The sequence below is a fragment of the Hippocampus guttulatus genome, chromosome 14 (genome assembly GCF_054856545.1).
Source record: "Hippocampus guttulatus isolate MCC_2025c chromosome 14, RoL_Hgut_1.0, whole genome shotgun sequence".
Lineage (NCBI taxonomy): Eukaryota > Metazoa > Chordata > Actinopteri > Syngnathiformes > Syngnathidae > Hippocampus > Hippocampus guttulatus.
This window is the reverse complement of record NC_141274.1, coordinates 8,975,177-8,994,879: the sequence shown is the minus strand read 5'-3', so window position 1 is coordinate 8,994,879 and position 19,703 is coordinate 8,975,177. Positions and strand designations below refer to the sequence as shown.

General features: G+C 42.6%; 2 protein-coding genes across 3 annotated transcripts; both read left to right on the top strand.

Annotated features, from left to right (window-relative positions):
- Positions 1 to 207: 207 nt before the first annotated feature.
- Positions 208 to 5,280, top strand: odr4 (odr-4 GPCR localization factor homolog). 2 transcript variants are annotated; one of them, XM_086128502.1, is made up of 14 exons: positions 208 to 405; positions 651 to 750; positions 1,316 to 1,432; positions 1,605 to 1,697; positions 1,937 to 2,043; positions 2,125 to 2,161; positions 2,292 to 2,435; positions 2,512 to 2,607; positions 2,989 to 3,036; positions 3,211 to 3,333; positions 3,400 to 3,514; positions 4,389 to 4,592; positions 4,887 to 4,937; positions 5,150 to 5,280. In XM_086128502.1, exons 2-14 carry the CDS (start codon positions 652 to 654, stop codon positions 5,218 to 5,220), a joined length of 1,305 nt encoding a protein of 434 aa, XP_085984628.1. In that variant the 5' UTR covers positions 208 to 405; position 651; the 3' UTR covers positions 5,221 to 5,280. The 2 variants fall into 2 exon arrangements, with proteins under 2 accessions (XP_085984628.1, XP_085984627.1); XM_086128501.1 differs by having other exon boundaries at positions 209 to 405; positions 647 to 750.
- Positions 5,281 to 6,306: 1,026 nt separating this feature from the next.
- Positions 6,307 to 18,138, top strand: dpydb (dihydropyrimidine dehydrogenase b). Its single transcript, XM_086128299.1, has 25 exons — positions 6,307 to 6,590; positions 8,216 to 8,326; positions 8,465 to 8,547; positions 8,705 to 8,792; positions 9,017 to 9,178; positions 9,932 to 10,128; positions 10,490 to 10,571; positions 10,757 to 10,844; positions 11,055 to 11,162; positions 11,239 to 11,408; positions 11,471 to 11,681; positions 12,282 to 12,466; positions 13,233 to 13,448; positions 13,561 to 13,725; positions 13,812 to 13,880; positions 13,961 to 14,044; positions 14,171 to 14,291; positions 14,421 to 14,540; positions 14,885 to 15,027; positions 15,232 to 15,286; positions 15,360 to 15,481; positions 16,269 to 16,418; positions 16,549 to 16,611; positions 16,980 to 17,057; positions 17,361 to 18,138. The coding sequence occupies exons 1-25, from the start codon at positions 6,561 to 6,563 to the stop codon at positions 17,523 to 17,525; spliced, it is 3,066 nt and encodes a 1,021-aa protein (XP_085984425.1). The 5' UTR covers positions 6,307 to 6,560; the 3' UTR covers positions 17,526 to 18,138.
- Positions 18,139 to 19,703: the final 1,565 nt, after the last annotated feature.

Below are 19,703 nucleotides of genomic sequence, written 5' to 3'. Positions count from 1 at the left end.
CAACGCTGTCTGTTGTTTCCTAATTTTTTTCACTGTCTATTGTTTAAAAACTATTATTTTGACCAAATAATCTTCACCTAATTGTGGCAATATGGTGTGGGGAAATATAATTTTACTCGTTGTTCTTATTTTATTTTGAAAACTAAAACGGAGTTGAATGATTGCAATAATAGAATCAGAAGTGACGGAAACAACAGTCAGATGCGACGGAAGTCTCAAACGCAAAGCATTCTGGTAAATACAGTTTTTGTTCTATTGCTGATCCACCTCAAAGTATCAAAAATAGTCAAATGCCAGCATTTGAATTTATATTTTGGCAAGGGTCTTTTTGCAGGTATCTTCCACACTGTACGTTGATGGGTCATTTTTGAGTCTGTACGTCAGTACTTTGACCACTAAGTTCAGGTGACTATCGCTAGCTAAACGTACTTTATTCTTGTGTGCTTGCTAACTTAACACTAATACTGGACTAACATTAAGCTGTTTGTAATTTAATGTGTCTTGCTTCGACTCACTGTTACGTTCAACGTGCCTAAAGTTTTCTAGTTCTTTTTTTCTATGATGCCACGTCTCCGCTTCTCTTTCCATTCTTATTGCAGCCTGACAATTAAAATGGCATTTAAAGGAGTTCTGTGTTATTATGCAGGTAGGATGGGCCGTGGTTACATAGTAGACGATACTGTGGAGGTATATCTGTCCAAACTATGTGAACAACAATCGGATCATGTCACTGGCCTGGTCATTGGACAGGTAAGTTAACATCTGTTGCAGTTGGTTTGAGAGCTTGTCCAGCTGGTAATATTCACCAGACCTAAGCAACCTTTTACTGACACTTACTACATTGTAGTTATAGATAAGTGAAATATTTCAAGCCTTTATTTGTTTCAATTTTGATGATTATGACAGAAAGAGACAAAAATCCAGTATTTTTACAAAATTCGAAGAATCATCAGAAAGTTCATCCAAGTAGGCTTCTTGTGTCCTAACCTTGACAGCTAATTGACACAAAAGAACTGCAGAGGTTATTCGCAGCCTTTAAACGGTCTCAGTCTGGCTCTGGCAAAGTAGGCTTCAGAATCATGGGGAAGACTGATGACTTGGCACCTTCCATTGAAGAGAAAGGGTCTCAAAAAGAAATTGCACAAGAAGCTCGTGGCTCACAGTGCGATGTGTGAACGTACATGAAACAAACTATTGAAATACATGAACTTTCCCTCGATATTGTCATTTTTTTTCTTGGCGCCCACCTACATGCAGTATATTGCTTCAGCACAGTCATGAAATTAAGACTGCCCTTAATGATTGCACATTTCAGAACTCAATACAGAGGGATTTTGTCATCATGGCATGTCGAACACCTTCAAGAGAGGAGCCCCTTGTTGGTGCAGGAAAGTCCCCGGACAAAGAATGGATCAGTGAGCACGCTCGACAGGTAGGAACTCGATATAAGACGGGGATGACCATACTCAGGTGGTCACGACCCATTTCGGGGTTTTTTTTTTAGGCAGAAAGTCCAAGGAAAATGAGTTGTACAATGTGAAAGATGTGCAGTAACTGAATCACATCTGTTTTTACCGGTGTGCATTCTGAATTGGTTTGTGCAGGTTTCCAGAATGTTGCCTGGGGGCTTGTCTGTGATCGGAGTATTTGTCATCTCTGATGCCGATGCAAAGGAAACACTAGCCTCACTTCGTCAGGTGAGGCTCCTTTTTACACTGAGATCAATCCTTCTCAAATAGGGAGAAGGGCTGCTTTCTATGTGTAATTGCACATTCACTACAGTAGGTGGCAGTACTTGTATTTATACACAGACAGACAGTGTGTGTGTGTGGGTGTATAATATATGAAAATCTTTATTTTATTCCTCATAAAAATGTTTATTCAATTACAAAATTTAAGTGTGTGTGTGTGTGTGTTTGTGTCTGTGTGTGTGAAGCTGGTGTTTGCAGTGCAGCGCCTGATATCCTCTGAAAGCCTATGGAAAGCTGATGATAATGAAGTCACAGACTGTGTCACACTGCATATCAACCCCAAATCCAGAAAGTATCCTTTGGCACGACTGCCTCAGTGGATTGTGCTGAATGGCTGAGTTACTTGTTGTACATCTTTAATCCGTCCCATCAGAATTAGCTGCAGAACATTTGATATAAAAGATCCCAAGGTGAGTCCTCAGTCATATCTTCTCTCTGCAGCTTTTAGAAAGCTAACGGACCTTCCGGCAGTACTGACAGAATGTCCACCTTTGGATACCTTTCCGTGGCACTCAAGGATTTTTTGTGAATCTCTTCCAGAGTTTGGCCAAGCCTGCTGATTGGAAGTATCAGGCAGCCGTATGTTCGTCCTGGTCCACAATTAGTTGTTGTGTGAAGGTGGACTTACTTGTTCCGCTACCAGACAACAAAGCCTGTACAAAGAGCATGGATGAGTGTCTTAAGGTATGTGTACTGACATGAAATCTTCCAGTCTTCCAGAATGTGTATGGATTTATTCAACATGCCTCCCATGTTTTAGGAGGGACTGAAAGTGTGGACGTACCAGATTGAGAATGCAGTCTGTTTGATTGATGGTATCCAGCTGCCCGATGATGCAGAACTCACAGCAGGACAGGTTATGTAAACATGAACGGAAAGGGCGACTTTTTTCACCCCAAGCGCAATTTTAGCGCCAAGCGCATTGTAATTGTGTGCATGGGTGGAGTTTTCTTTCTTTTGGTATTTTGCAAGACTCTGCGCCAGTGGAATTGGGTGTAATGGGACATTTGTGCCATCGTAGAAGTAGTAGAAATAATAAAATTGGTACCACATGAAATCCTCAACTGCATCAAAAAGCAATCAAAGTGAATCATAACTCGAATCGAATCGTCCCTTGTAAATTAAGTCGATTTTCAGAAATCGGAATCAATTCTTGGCCTTAGCGAGACACGCACAAGGACAGGCCTGTTTTTAAAGCATGTATTCTAAAGTCTTACGTCTGATCAACATTTTGCAGAAGAGGAATGTGAGACAGTTGCTCACCGCTCAGCTGCTCGTCACACCGGTAAGATACAAACACGCTGTTTTCACACCAACGTATGCAATTACTATGGCAAGATTGAAAAGTTGTCCCCTTGTCCTGACATTGTCCCCTACTTGGTCTTGAGGAACATGTGACAGTGCAAAATGCTCCTGCACAGTTTGGCAGATGTCAAGGCATTTTCTTGATGCATGTCAGGCACAACAGGACACTTTAAGAGACGTGGTCCAGCAATGCGGAGGCGCCTTGTCTGTCAGAGGAGCCATCCACAGTCGAGCTTACGTACACAACAACAAACCAAAGGCCAAACTGGCTGAGAAGGTAGACCTTTCTTTTCCAACTGCAAATTGTCTCCCTTTTGTCATGAAATATTCAATCTTTCTATAGATTCTGAAGAAAGATGTGGTCTCTACGATGGTCACGAGAGTTCAGATGCTGCTTGATGAGCTTTTGGCTACAGAAGATGAGAGCAAGGAAGTCGGCACAGAGAAACCGGGGACAGGTACTTCTCCGCACTTCTGGCCTCATTTACTTTGTTTAATCATCAATCCACTCCATCGCGTCCGCTAGCTTTCCTCTACCAAACATATGGTTTGATCATGCGTTACAATACTGACCTTTGAAAGAGGTATGAGTGCCCCCTTGATGAATTAAAAAAAAACAAAAATAAAACTATCAGTTGCACTGATGAAAAATTGTGGACCCCTCCAGCATCTTTTTTTCGGAAAAAAAAAAAAAAAGATACAGCGGTTCATCCTGTAGGATTATAATATGTCATTCAACACAAGAAAACACGTCTAATCCTCAAGCGCAAAGTTCATCAGTTAATTGTAACACAGCAAGTCGATACATATTAACTAAAGTAAGTGACTGATGTCTGTTCGCTAGGGTCGTTGTCTCGTTACATTCTAACGTCTCATTATCATGAGGCCACTCTGGAATTCATAACGTGAGTACCCACACGTTTTGCCAACTGACATTTAGCTCATTGAGCTCTTGGAATCTAAAGGACATTGGACGCCGATATAGTGTGCTATTGATCTGAGAGCTGTATTTGGTAAATTGTCGGTTATGTGTTGTTATTATGGATCCTTTGTGATTTGAATGTCCTTTAAATATCGTACCGAGGACTCTGCAGGATTAGTACCGTCAACGACATGTTCTGTGCATTCACAAAAAACAATACTGGCAGTCATATTGAATGGCATTTTGGCAAGTTCCACCTCAACTCTTTAACCCTTCGTTAGCAACATGAATGTGAAATGTAAAGGCTGTCCTTCCAAGACTGGGGCAGCTTGTTTCACGCAGTAAAATTCTCAAGAACCATTTCATGCTTTCATGTACTAAAATGTATGCTGATTGGTCATGTCTTTCAGAGCAATTCTGCCTCCCCCATCGTGTCTTTTGTCCTGCAAAGGCGAATGGGACTCTTTGTGTGTGTGACTACCGGTTCAACGACGAGGACCCATCTGAGGTGATTGACAGGTTGAAAGAAATGTTGGACGTCAACGCAGCTGATCACAACTTGGATACCAAGCAAGAAATTGTTGCCGAAATCATCGAAAGTGGAGAATCGGAAGGTGAGGAACCGTTCCTTCTATGCCATATCGGGATGGTATCAGATGAGTGAAGAAGTCATTGTGGGCGTGAACACAGCCCTTGTGGGCACCCACACTTTTGCTAAGTGAAATCCATTCACTGAGTCGAGACAAACAAAATATCTTGTGTTTGACCTCCAGGTTGATCTGTTCCTTTAGAACGTTCAAATTCTGTATTGTATTTGAAAAATGTGTGTATTTGAAAGCAACTTGGCGCTTGTCTTTCAAGGGCACTTGTGATGATTGTGTTGTGTTTTTGTTGTGTTGTTTTTCCAGAGTCCACTGCAGAAATTGACGTGCAAGAACCAAAGAGAAACAACTACATAGGTAAACATAACGATTTTTATGGCCTCTCTTTGTTGTTAAAGGTTCTTCAGTATTACTAACTGACTACAAATTGCTTACAAAAAAAACCTCAATCAGATAATGAAAGCTCTTTGCGCAAGCTGTTTTGCTTTCGACCGCCACCCGTTGTGCATCACTATATCGTTACCGTAGTTAACACATGCGCTGTTCTGATTCTGCCCTTTTGTGTTTAGGTGTTGCCATGGCCACTGTTGTCGCCCTTCTCGCCACTGCCGCTTCGATGCTCTACCTTCATGACATTTGACACAGGCACACCAAAATAGTTGAACATCAAATCCAGATTAAATCATTCAATTGGCTTCTGCACTGGACTCTGTTTTTAGACACATGCACAAACAAACGGCCAAAATGAAGCTCCCGCACATTTTTTCTCTTTAAAAAAATAGTGTAAGCAGGCCCTAATTGACTGACGCTTGATATCATAACTTTGTAAAGTTCCACTGTAGCACTTCACCTCATGATGTTCCAAGTCAGTTGTACGGAATGGGAGTGTGTTATTATTTTGCACTCTTGCTTACATAATGTTAAAGTTTAGTTATACTGGACCCAGGAGTTACGTACGGCCCATGAGCCTTCTCTGTACTTTCCACGCTGGAAGTTGCTGAAGGAGTCGACAAGGTCGTGTGAGGGTTGGTTTGTGTATTTGCGCATGTTCATGTGCATGGGTAGTAAAGGCAAGTAGAGCAGTGTGTCCAAAAGAGATCACGTGTCGCCTCATCTTCTCATTTCCTGCACATTGGAGGCAAAATGAGAATTTGCTCTCATAAGCATTTAAGTCACAGCTTGGAACAGTTAACGTGACGGTGGGTTGTGCTCATAACGTCAGCACACAAAAATGTTTTGTCAGTGTCGATTATCGAGTTAATACGTCTCTATGTTGTGTGTAAGTTTAACATGTCTTATAATTGTCCGTTTTTTAATTTAATACTTGTAACAACAATTAGCAGACAGATTTATGTACAGTGGATTTAAAAAAAAAATCTATACTCCACTTCTCAAATGCCAGGCTTTTTTGGGGGGAGGGGGGGTGTAATCCCCCCAAAAAATTATTCAGATTTAGTTATTCAGACACGTTAAGGCTTCCTCTTATGACAGGGGTGTGGCTGTTCAAAATCAACAAACTCATTTTAAACCTCTGTAAATGTTTTTTTTCCAAACCGTTCATATTTTCCTCCACCTTGAGGCCCCAGTTCCAGTTGAAGAAAAAGAGCCCCCAAGCATGACGCTGCCACCAGCGTACCTCGCTGTATAGAAAAAAAAATTATAATAGTAAAATAAATAAGACAATGATCTCAGAGGAGGTGGAGTTTGGAGCCGACACTTTGCAATGGTTATTGTTTAATCTGTCTGGAGCTTGGGCGCAATGCACATTTGAATCTGAGCACCTCGCGGCACTGCTAAACTTTGATCCCTGAAGAGTCCAATAAGCTCCACCCGGTCTTCCAAATTGCCAGGTTCAGCGGGGAAAATGCATCTCTCTCGGGACTGTTGTATAACAAGACGCTGATAAGGCTTAGGGAGCTCTCCAATTTCCAGAATCTTCAGGAACTCTTTGGTGCTGCTGACAAGGAGAAAAGAGCCGTCATGCTAAGTAAAGATCTTCCAGACATCGAGGTAACTTTGGTGTGTTTTCTGTCTGTTCTGCGGACTTGGGCAAGACAAGCATCCACAGCCTCGTAGAAGCGACACGCGTGTCGAAACCATGAAAACAGCACTGCGCTCTGCCTACTGTAACCTGTAGATACATTCATTCTTCTCAATCTCACAATTTGTGTCATACATTATATTGACACAAATAAATATTTTTTCATGGTAAAATCATTAAAATGTCGTTTATTCATAGTCATATACTGTTTACACAGAAAAATGGTTTGTTGAATTTACTCAATTTCATTTCGTCAGGTTGTCGTGGGCAATTGACTCATACGGATAGAGATACGTTTTAAGTCGATGTTGAGTCTCCTTTAAAAACTTGAATGCAGATGATTTTATTGCGTGCAACCACCTGTCAAACTAAAATGGAGTAAAATTCAGAACACAGTTTTTTGTAGATGAGCAATGTTGTGGGAAAAAAAAGCTTCTAGACCTACGTGCACTTTTTTGGCACACTTCAAGTTGCACTAATACTTAAAGTGAGCAAATATTTTTAAAATGAGCGATGTGTTGTGCTACGATTGTCACCTCAGCTACGGTAGTGTGAAAGTAGTGTTGAGGAATGCGCTGGCCGTTGTAGATTGTGAAGATGTGCTTTGATAAACAACCTCATGTGACCCTGAACATGTCATTGCCCCAAGTCTCGTTCTTGAAATCGCTGCAGTAGGTAAACAAATGTACAAATACTCGGCAATTATTCAAGTCACTGATGTAAAACCTACATTAGAAGCTCGCCTTTCCAAAAACCTCGTTCTAATTTTCGAGTATTTATTAAAATAACAGAAACACCCCACAACCCCCGAAAAAAAGAAAACGATTATTGCCTCTCTTCTCAATTAAACTCAACTTTATTTATATACAGTAGCGCTTTCACACCAGCTGCACCTGTTACAAAGCACGCTACAGAACGCAGGACATAAAACATTAACCATAACACAAAATCATAAACAAAATATATTTTTTATCCATTCCTATTCCATTTTCCCCCTTTGCTTGAGGCAGTTATCTATGAAAGAGCAGTGATTCCAAGTCCCTTTTCACTGTCTAACTTAAGTTGTGGCCATGTGGGAAAACCACCGAATAACAAATTGCACAATAATTTGCAGTTGCAGGAACTCTGAACCGAAATTGATTAGAACCTCAATTTATGTGATTCTAAACGATTGCACTTTTTACCATCTCAGAATGTCTCTTTTCCTAGCAGATGTCATTGTGGTATAAAATTAAAGACTTTTTTTTCCTTTTGTTTTGTGCATACCCTCAACCGGGCACAAAACCTCCGTGCAATGACCTGAAAGCGCTTCAATATCTTATCTACTCGACCCCAAACAGTCAAACAAGCAAACTTCTCAGAATGTTCCATAATGTCGGTGTTTTGCCATAAAGGGAGATAACAGGAATGTTACTAAGCTCTCCAATGCAGCAGTAAAATGTTACGTTTGAAAGACACCGGATAAATGGCGGTGATGACTGGGGGGAGCATGTGTGTTTGTGTGTAACTGTATATGACCAGCAAAACAAACATGTCTCACTAACAAGGTTTCTCGATGAGCTGAGATGTTTGATTGTTTCCTTGTACTTTTTAGAGCATCTTGGCTCTGAACCCAAGGGTCAAGACTCACGCTCAGATCATGTCCACGGCGAGCAAAAAGAAAGAAAAGAAACACTGGAAGCGCAATCCTGACAGGGGCTGTGATGTAAGTCTTGCTCTGCTTGACGTTTACGTCAAATTGATTCACCAATGAGTCGAAATTTGTACACCAGCAATCAAAATGGCTTGCTTATGTGACAGGTGACATCAATTTCTCTCTTGAGTAATTTTATCTGTCCCCTAGTCCTGTGTTAAGTTAGAGAACAACTTTGATGATATAAAACACACAACCCTGAGTGAGCGGGGAGCTCTTCGAGAAGCTCTGAGGTGAGAATCAAATAAGTCCGTCCTGTCATCCTCTTCGTATTCCAAATGACGTGAATGACACCGATGTTTTTGTCCAAGTGATGTCGAAAGAGCTTTGACGAACTCCGCAATTGACTCAGCCTGACTACGCTTTCAACTGTGTCAATTCTGTGATTAGGTGTCTCAAATGTGCGGATGCTCCCTGTCAGAAGAGCTGCCCCACTAACTTGGACATCAAGTCATTCATTACAAGCATCTCGAATAAGGTACTGCACACACTCGAGGCTCGATATTCAATCGCGGCACAGCTGCACTTGACTGTAAAAACAGGCGCCCGTCTTGATTCTTGTGCCGTTGCACAAGAATGTATCACCTTTATGCAAAGTGCTTTTGAAAGCGGGCAAACTTAGAAAGTCTCCGCCACCGTATACGAGTGTCAGATATTTGTATTTTTATGTGCGCATTTGCTGTATGTCTTTCGACATGTCAGAACTACTATGGAGCAGCGCGGGCCATCCTGTCTGACAACCCTCTCGGTCTGACCTGCGGAATGGTCTGTCCCACATCGGAGCTGTGCGTTGGGGGCTGCAATCTGTACGCCTCTGAGGAAGGTCCCATTAACATTGGAGGGTTGCAGCAATTTGCTACTGAGGTACAACCAACACTAAATTATATTTAAAAATATATATACTTTGCAATGAATGGCCACATTAGACACAGATTATATATCCATCCATCCATTTTCCGAACCGCTTGATCCTCACCAGGGTCGCGGGGGGTGCTGGAGCCTATCCCAGCCGTCTCCGGGCAGTAGGCGGGGGACACCCTGAATCAGTAGCCAGCCAATCGCAGGGCACACAGAGACGAACAACCATCCACGCCCACACTCACACCTAGGGACAATTTAGAGCGTCCAATCAGCCTGACATGCATGTTTTTGGAATGTGGGAGGAAACCGGAGCACCCGGAGAAAACCCACGCAGGCCCGGGGAGAACATGCAAACTCCACACAGGGAGGCCGGAGCTGGAATCGAACCCGGTACCTCTGCACTGTGAAGCCGACGTGCTAACCACTGGACTACCGGGCCGCCCTCAGATTATATATATACAGTATAAATAATAGAGAGAGAAAAAAATGGATTTCATATGTACCGGTATTTGATTAATTTTCCCAGGAGTCTGAGAAATGTTGACTGCCCATCCAGATTTAGACTTCGGACACACAACTGTTGTTGTCTTTTTAAATCCACATTAGTTTGGTGTCTCGTTAAAAGTTAAACATTTTCTCCCGTGACTCAAAATATCTTCCCCCGGGTGGCCTTTGTTTGCCATTGCGCATTGAGGATTTCACTGATGAATGGATTTGGAGGCAATCTTGAAACGTGATGCGCGTGCGTCTTCGCAGGTCTTCAGTAAGATGGGCATCCCTCAGATCCGAAATCCCGAGCTCCCGCCGCCTGATGAGATGCTGGAGTCTTACCACGCGCCCATTGCTCTTATTGGCTGTGGCCCGGCTTCTATTAGCTGCGCGTCTTTTCTTGGCCGCCTCGGATATGATAACATCACCATATTTGAGAAACAAAAATACACAGGAGGGCTAAGGTAGGGTCATTTATCAAATATTCCAACCGCTGTTGAACAATTGCAGTTTGTTGCGTGTCGTGTTGCTCTCAGAATATTTACTGAGGCAGCATATCATCGTGTGGTACGCAGAGTTACAGACAAACCACACATCTGAAGTACCGGATGAACCTGTTGTCTCAATCAAAAACAAAATCAAAAACAAACACCTATGAAGGTTTACTTTTTCCATCCAGGCTGGTTTTCATACTTGCACATGTGTGAAACGGGTTTGCCAAAACAAAGGAAATCATTCCTTATCTTATGTATTTGCTCAATCAGATGACAGGGTATCAGTATGAACATCGTCGCATAAAAGAATTGCTTTTGTGCTTTCATGCAGCACAGCAGAAATCCCCCAGTTCCGTCTTCCATATGAGGTGGTCCAATTTGAAATAGACTTGATGAAGGACCTGGGAGTCAAGGTATGAGCTCCATTTTCCATTTTGTCGAGTACAATAATGTGTCAAATGTTGCCCACTGGGCATCCGTTGCAGCCTGGTCATCCTGGAAGGGGGCTTCCCCCACCTGAGCCGTCCATAATTGGTCGTTACCGGAGCCCTCAGGCACCCTGATGTCATTTTCATGATTGCTTTGTGATCCATACCAGGTCGTGTGTGAGAAAGGTCTCGGTATGAACGGAATGACTCTGACTTCTTTGAAAGAAGACGGATTCAAGGCGATCTTCGTCGGAATCGGTGAGCGCTCTTCCACTGAAACAAGCCAGGAAAAAAAAAGAATCCAGATGTTCTGGCGACTTGAACATGAGCGTATTTTTCAAGTTGTGTTGCTTGGAGTCAGACTTTTTAAGGCAATTTGATCACTTGAACTTGAAACAAACGGTTATCATTAATGATAACAAAGGTTATCATTAAGTCAAATGAAAGAAAACTTATATGTCATTTTAGGGCTCCCTCAGGCCAACAGAGCCAAAATCTTCCAGGGTTTATCCACGGATCAAGGCTTCTTCACGTCCAAAGATTTTCTGCCCATGGTGGCCACGGCAAGCAAGAGAGGTTTTGCACTCGGCGCACACGTCCACACACTCACCGTTCCCACGAGTGTCCCATCGCGCCGTCTCTCTCCCTCCAGGGATGTGCCGGTGTGGCTCCTCCCTTCCTGAGTTACGAGGAGCGGTCATTGTCCTGGGTGCCGGCGACACCGCCTTCGACTGTGCCACCTCTGCCCTCCGCTGCGGGGCCAGGAAAGTGTTTGTCTGCTTCAGGAAGGGATTCACCAACATCAGGGCTGTTCCTGAGGAGGTAGGGATGTCCGTGGATAAGCAGGGAGAAAGAGAGAGAAACGAATGCCCGTCTTTGATCAGATGGAGCTGGCGAAGGAGGAGCAGTGCGAGTTCCTCCCTTTCCTCTCTCCACGAGAGGTCATCATGAAGAACGGGCGCGTCGCCGGACTGCAGTTTTGTCGCACTGAGCAGGCCGAGGACGGAAATTGGATGGAAGATGAAGACCAAGTTGTGCGTTTGAAGGCGGACTACATCATCAGCGCCTTTGGTTCCATGCTCAGCGAGCCGGCAGGTAATCGGACTCGAAGGCAAGGCGATGGAGGGGGCCATCATTCGTTCACATCGGCCCACCCGTGACCTTTCGTGAGGAGAAGCGGATTGGAAAATGGATGGCTCGAAGCAAAGCGCCCTCCGAATAGATTTTAATACCCACGTACGCAACAGCCGACCGCCAGTTAAGCCACCGCATGCGTGTGTCACACTGTGAAGCGTTTTGGGAGGGCACCAATTTTAGAACCCCTCATGCACTTCAAACTGTCTTGCCGTTGGTGTACTTTGGAGCTCTGCGTTGCAGTGGCTACTAACTGGTCCTGAACTTACCGACTCTGTTTCCCAGGCAGCATTTTGACCCACTCGTCCTCTTCTTTGGTGGTTCTTTAGTGGAATCTTCCATCAAGTGGTGAACACTGTTGCTGCAACTCAAAACTGCCGCGCTCCGAGAAACATTTTCATTTCGAAAAATGAGTCTAGCGCCACTTTGAGTGCGGCCGGTTGACTGTCCTTACTCGAATGCCTTCGCGATATTGATCCGCTCAGCTATTCCCACATAATTCATACGTTCTTCTTTTTCAAGGAGACAATTTTTTTTTTTGTACGTTTATTCCGTGTGCAGTGAGCGAGGCCCTGTCTCCGGTCAAGCTGAGCCGTTGGGGTACTCCTGAGGTCAACACAGAAACCATGCAAACCAGCGAGCCCGGGGTGTTTGCAGGAGGAGACGTCGCCGGACTGGCAAACACCACGGTGGAGTCCGTGAATGATGGCAAACAGGCCTCCTGGCATATTCATCGATACATACAGGTCGTGTGCATCGGAAACTTCTCTTGTTCTGTCCTCACATTTGAGAAGTTAATGAATGAATACCGACGAGAGGAAAAAGTATCTCTTCATTTTGAGATCACCAAACAGACACAATTTTCATTGGATAATCAGGAACCAGCAAGAATCGCATATTTGGCCAATTCAACTGTTCCGGGCCATGTCCATGACTTTTTTAAAATTATTTTTTTACTATTTCTTGAAATGGCATCATTCCGTGCGATCTACTATAACGATGAGCACTTATCTTGACAACATATGCCCCTCCTGTAAATCCACAGCTTTGAGTGCGTCATTGTCTAAAGGTTACATTCGGTTTATTGAATGGCAGCTCACATTTTACAGCAAAATGGTGCTTTTTTTTTTTTTTAATCGCTAGAAGCGCAGGATTCAAGACTAAAATAAGGATACAAATGAAAACTTTAAAGTGCACGCTTGCCACTTGAGAGGGAGGCAAGAGACAACACTTAGCATCTGTGATCAGTGAAAGAACAGATTCCAGTTTTCATCACACTTCCTATCATCTTTTCACTTTTTTTTTTACACCCTTTGTCATATATATTTTGTCTTTTTACTATGGTTGGAAGTCATATCTCTCCTTAAATTGCAACCATCAGAGCGGGGGGAAAAAAATACAAATTCATTGAAGCAAAGAGCATGTGCAAAATGCACAGGCTAATGTAACAAGATATTTATACTTTTTTTTTTGTTGTTGTTGTTAAGGATCCCATCTGTTTTCATTCTGCAGTCCCTCTATGGCCAGACAGTGGATACGGTTCCAAAGATGCCGCTATTCTACAGCGCTATCGATCAGGTGGACATCAGCGTGGAGGTTTGCGGAATAAAGTTTCCCAACCCATTCGGTTTGGCCTCTGCCCCTCCCACCACCAGCGCCGCCATGATCCGAAGAGCTTTCGAACAAGGATGGGGTTTTGCCTTGACCAAGACGTTCGGATTAGATAAAGTAAAGGCACACTTGCCCCGCAATGCTGAATTCCGCTCGGATTATGCCGAATGACGTTGCCATGTGTTGATGATATACCGAATGGCCCGATTGCGTTCCTCTGTCTCTGCAGGACCTGGTTACTAATGTTTCTCCTCGTATCGTACGCGGTACCACTTCCGGTCACGTCTTCGGACCGGGTCAGGGATCGTTCCTCAACATTGAGCTGATCAGTGAAAAGACGGCAGCCTACTGGTGCCAGTCCGTGGCTGAGCTTAAGAAAGACTTTCCCAAAAATGCAAGTTGTTACTCTTGCTCATTACATGACTTTTCTGTTGCGATGGATTTGGGAAAAATCTACTTTTTTTTTCGTCTGTCAACCAGATTGTGATCTCCAGTATCATGTGTGGTTACAACCAGGAAGACTGGACAGAACTAGCTCAGATGGCTGTGGTAAGCGTTGACTCACGTGTTCTCCGCATGTTACGGTAAGTGTTGTTGTAGACGTAAAATTGACGTGGATGCTTCATTAGAAATCGGGTGCTGATGCTTTGGAGTTGAACCTGTCCTGTCCTCATGGGATGGGAGAGAGAGGCATGGGGTTGGCCTGTGGGCAGGTACACACTCTCTCTCTCTCTCTCTCGCTTTCTGCTCTCTTCCCCACACGCATAGCAATCCACACGCATAACTTAAGTGTCCCTTTTTGGAAAGGTTGTTCATTTACAGCGTATATAACACATTAGGACCCTGTGCTGGTGCGTAACATTTGTCGCTGGGTGCAAGCTGCTTCTTCCATCCCATTCTTTGCCAAACTGACCCCAAACGTTACCAACATCGTTGATATTGCCAAGGCCGCCTATGAAGGTATACGCATGTTTTCATATTCCACTGTACCTCTTGTTTAACTTCTGTGCGGAATACTGCGCATGGCTGCATCGGAACTCAAATACTAATCGATTACAAATGCTTGGATACAACCAATGTGTAAATCAGGTGGAGCAGATGGAGTTACAGCCACAAACACGGTTTCAGGCATGATGGGACTGAAGGCGGATGGCTCACCCTGGCCGGGTGTTGGAGCTGGCAAACGCACCACATACGGAGGGGTGTCGGGTAAAGACACATACGCGTCACATGTTTCGGTTTGCACTTGCTCTTGAAGGCACCTTGCGTATTTTTCACAACGCATTGCCTAAAACCCACCCTGAATTCATGAGCCAAGCCAAAGTGGGAGAAAAGAGCGAGAATTCATTTGGGAATTCAAATGCAGTCGGTTACAATATTGGTTACAGTTTTGCAGATCCATTTCCCAATTAAAGCATCATTCATCATCGGGCCATCGTAAAGTTAAACGCTACCGTTTGAGTCTTTTTGAAACTTTTGGAGTGACCGATGCATAAGCATAAATAGACCTTATCGAATCACTGGCACATGGGTTGCTATTATCATTGGTGCAGGTAACGCCATCAGACCAATTGCTCTCCGAGCCGTATCAGCCATCGCCAGGGCACTTCCCGGCTTTCCAGTTTTGGCCACCGGGGGAATTGACTCAGCAGAAACCGGTTTACAGTTTCTTCATGCTGGTGCCTCCGTGCTACAGGTGACAAAATCACTGGGACAGTCTTTGCGCCCATTTGCTTTTCTTTCATGCGGTTGAATTTGATATCGTTACGCCTTCATTTCCTGCTTGGCTAGCATAGGTCGTGTGATTTTACGACCTGACAGTTAGGCACATGAAAGCCATTTCAATTAAGCGGCATCCATTTTCTATGGTTTGGGTGACCAAAACAAAATGTATACACAGGTGTGCAGTGCTGTACAGAACCAAGACTTCACTTTGATCGAGGACTACTGTGTGGGTATGTTGCACCCCCTCCATACATTTAGTGTGGTTTGTGAATACGTTGTGGTGAGAGTTCTGTGGATGCATAGGTTTAAAGACCTTGCTATACTTGAAGAGCCTTGACATGAGCGCCTGGGATGGGCAGTCTCCTCCAACAGAGAGACACCAGAAGGGAAAACCCATTCCGAGACTGGAAGATCTGGTTGGACAGGTACAATGTATAAAATGTGGTCATAGCGATCGTCCTAAAATAGTGATCCATAGACCATTTCTCAATTAATGGTCTGCCCTCAGATAGACTCCTCCCCTCAGGGAAAAAAAATTGTGTGGCCGGCACAAGAGACGTAGTCATCTTTACTCTGCCACCGTACCCCAATTCGCAGGGTGTGTAGAACGGATGCAGGTAACTGCCAAAATAGGGTCAGGATTGTGTGCGACTCGCCAGGGACATCTTTTTACAGCCACCAAAATAAATAAGGTTCATTAATGAAATATGTGACAAATAATATGCCATGCAGAGGTGCGGGGTTCAATTCCGGCTGCGGCCTTCCTGTGTGGAGTTTGCATGTGTGCCCTGCGATGGGCTGGCAATCGGTTCAGGGTGTCTCCCGCCTTCTGTCCGAAGACGGCTGGGGTAGGCTCCGGCAAATAGACATCTGCATGGCATCGCAGCTGTGCCACAAGTGCAAATATAAACATACATACCGTTTCATGCATCAGTATTTTTGAAGTGCTTTATTTATTCTTACCAGAATACAAATGCACTGTTACGTAATGTAATATCAGAGCATTACTAGCTCTTGGTTAGGATGTCTTACTTGTTTCATGAGTATTTGATCCATTCCCGAGCTCGCCCAGTGAGCTGAAAAGCTGGATATAAAAAGCTGTATTCGGTTTGACATTTCTCATTCCTGTTCAAAATTTTTATATGTTGAGATTGAGAGAGAGAATTTGCAGATATTGTGTGTGCTTGCGTGTGTGCGTACGCACGTGTGTAGAGTCTTCCAAGTTTTGGACCATACCTTCAGAAGAAGACAGATGCCATTGCGCAGTACAAGAAACAGCTCAAAGTAGCCGGTGGTGCAGATGTGATGGAAGCCACCGTCGCCAAAACGAATGCACCTAAAAAAACCGTTCCAGCTGTCAAGGTGTGGGGCGCGCACTCACGCATACCATCTACAATCTATTGTGTGATTTGTTCTGTTCAAATGCAAAAATCAAAAACAAAGCTTTATCAACGCTCACCTTAAATGTGTGTTTTTGTGTGCTTATTTGCAGGATGTGATAGCAAGAGCGTTGCGCCACATCGGAGCCTATCAAGAGCTTAACAACATGGAACAGGTAATAATTGATGTATCGCTAGCTTGCGCCAAGTTGGGATAAAAGCTTTTTGCGGTGGTGCCCAAACTACGGCCCGGGGGCCATTTGCGATCCGCCATCCATTTTTCAGCGCCTGCGACATGACAAAAAATATATATACTATATTAAAAATGATATTTGACTTGGGCCACAAGTTTAGTTCAAAAAGGTGAAAGTGGGCAGAGTGAGATGGGAGGGTGCCCGAAAAATAACTGCCATGACAACTAATACATTTGTTTATATACTGGAGAACTTTTCTCTATATTCAAAGACGCAATGATTAAGTTATGATTAAAAGAATAACAATGTATCTTGTCTAATTGTGATATTTCATTTGTCCTACGTATCAGGTTCAGGCTCTGATAGATGAGGAGATGTGTATCAACTGTGGAAAATGTTACATGACCTGCAACGACTCAGGATATCAGGTAGTTGTGTGTGCTGATAAGGAACATGCCGTACGAGTACCATGCTTGCGTTTGTCATTCAAAGTCAGGCATATATCTTCAGCCCTTGTTGAGATCCCGGTTTATCTGGCTCCTGCTTTGGGATCGGCAGCATGGTGGCCGAGTGGTTCGTAAGTCGGACCCACAGCTCCCTGTGGGTCCGACTTACTAACACCAGCTCACCTTTAACATCGAATAGAGTAGACAGCCGAAAATGGCTTGATGTAGCTCATGTTGGCTTTGTCGATTTTAATGGAAAACATTTTGCTTCTTGCCTCTCTGCAGGCTATCACGTTCGACCCTGAGACCCATCTTCCATTTGTAACTGACAGCTGTACAGGATGCACTCTCTGCCTGAGTGTCTGTCCTATCATAGACTGCATCAATATGGTGAACAGGACAACACCGTATCAACCCAAGAGGGGTGTCCCGATTAATCCAGTCTGCTAAAGCACACTTTCCCTTCTTTGGCCTGTAACAAATGGCTGAAATCGGTCACAACACCGATAGATGCTTGTGTTTGATGAACAGAGTGCGATTCTTCATGAAATTCTATTACCTTTTGATCAGCAGGCACTTCTTTTGTGGCTTGTGTGTTCTCTGAAGATTTTTTGTTTTTTCTTTTATTCCAAGGAGCATCCTGAAATATACTTTTACTGTCAGGTCTCAAAAAAGCTATTACCTATGGAAATCACGGGATTGTTACATATTCATACGGTAATGCCATTTGGATTTGTCGACCTGTAGTTTGAACTGAACAAAATCAGACATACATTTTAAAATTTTGACATGCATTAACTGTTGTGATCAGCAATTTTTGTTTGTTTGTTTGTTTGTTTGTTTGTTTGTTTATTGAACATAAAACATATATACAGTAATAATTTGACAGAAAATAAGGTAGATAAAAAAAGTAAAAAGAAAGAAATCAATCTTCATTCAACACAGTTATTATGTTCAAGGGAGTAGGAAGAAGTAAAAAACTTATCTAGTCCTACCCCGTTATGTGATTGTATCTAATAAATCATTTTTATATCAATCAGAAAAGTAAGAAGAAAGAAGTCTCCATTAAGGCTCATACTTTACCCTTAACCGTGATATTTTTACAACTTTTGGTTTGTATCGGGATTATATACTTCCACACCCTGACACTCTTGTGTCAATTTTCTCTTAAATTCATAATGGATATTTATATACCTTTCTCTATTTATCAACTTAGTTCTGATTTATCATTATATTTAATGTTTTGAATTTATCATTTTAACTCTGATTGATGTAGGTTGTTTGTACTATTTTTTTGAATTTGTTTTTTAACTCAGCAAGCGATTTACTCATTTTCAGGTCCGTTTCGAGATTATTCCACAGATTAACACCTTTGATAGATACACTTCTTTGCTTGATGTTTGTTCTTGTTTTGAGTTTTTTGAATAAGTTGGTACCTCTTAAATCATAGCTGCTTTCTCGAATTTCGAAAAACTTCTGAATGTTTTGGCAGAGCAGGTTATTGTGTGCTTTGTACATTAATTGGGCGATTTTAAAGTCAACCAGGTCATAAAATTTCATCGTATTTAATTTGATAAATAGTGGATTTGTGGGTTCCGTATATTTTGATCTATTAATAATTCGAATTGCTTTTTTTTGTAGGTTGAGAATAGGGAGTGTGTTTGTTTTGCAGGCATTTCCCCATATTTCCACACAGTAGGTCATATATGGTAATAATAATGAAGTGTACAATGTGTACAAAGATCTCTTATTTAGCACTTCCTTGGTTTTGTAGAGGATCCCTACGGTTTTGGCTATTTTTCTTTTTACGTTATCGATATGTGGCTTCCAACATAGTTTTGAGTCTATTACTAATCCGAGAAACTTGGTTTCATACGCTCTTTCTATCTCAATTGAGTTTACCATAATTTTAGCTTGGTGTTTGATTGGTCTTGTGCCAAAAACAATTAACTTCGATTTTTTCAGGTTAAGTGACAATTTATTTCTGTCGAACCAGTTTTTTAATTTGTTTAATTCGTTTTCTACGGTTGTCAGGAGCTGTTTCAGATTTATTCCAGAACAGTAGAAAGTTGTATCATCAGCAAATAGGACACATTTAAATTGTTTTGAGACCTTGCAGATATCATTTATATATAAGATGAATAGTTTTGGACCAAGCACTGACCCCTGAGGAACTCCGTGAGTGATTTTTAGTTGATTAGTTTTTTTATTGTTGAGTTGCACGTACTGATATCTGTTTTCTAAATAACTTTTTATCCATTTATAAGCTACACCTCTAATGCCATATCTTTCTAGTTTTTTCAATAATATACTGTGATCTATTGTGTCAAAAGCTTTTTTTAGATCTAGGAAAACCCCAACAGTAAATTCTTTGTTGTCTATATTAGTGGCTATTGCTTCCACAAACTCCATAACTGCCATTGAGGTGGTCCGCTTTTCCCTGAAGCCATATTGATTCTCACTTAACAGCGCATGCTTTTGTATAAAGCTATCAAGTCTGCGAGAAAATAGTTTTTCTAATATTTTTGAAAATTGTGGTAGTAGTGATATTGGTCTATAATTTGTAAACCGATGTCTTTCTCCACTTTTATAGATTGGAATAACTTTAGCAATTTTCATTTTTGATGG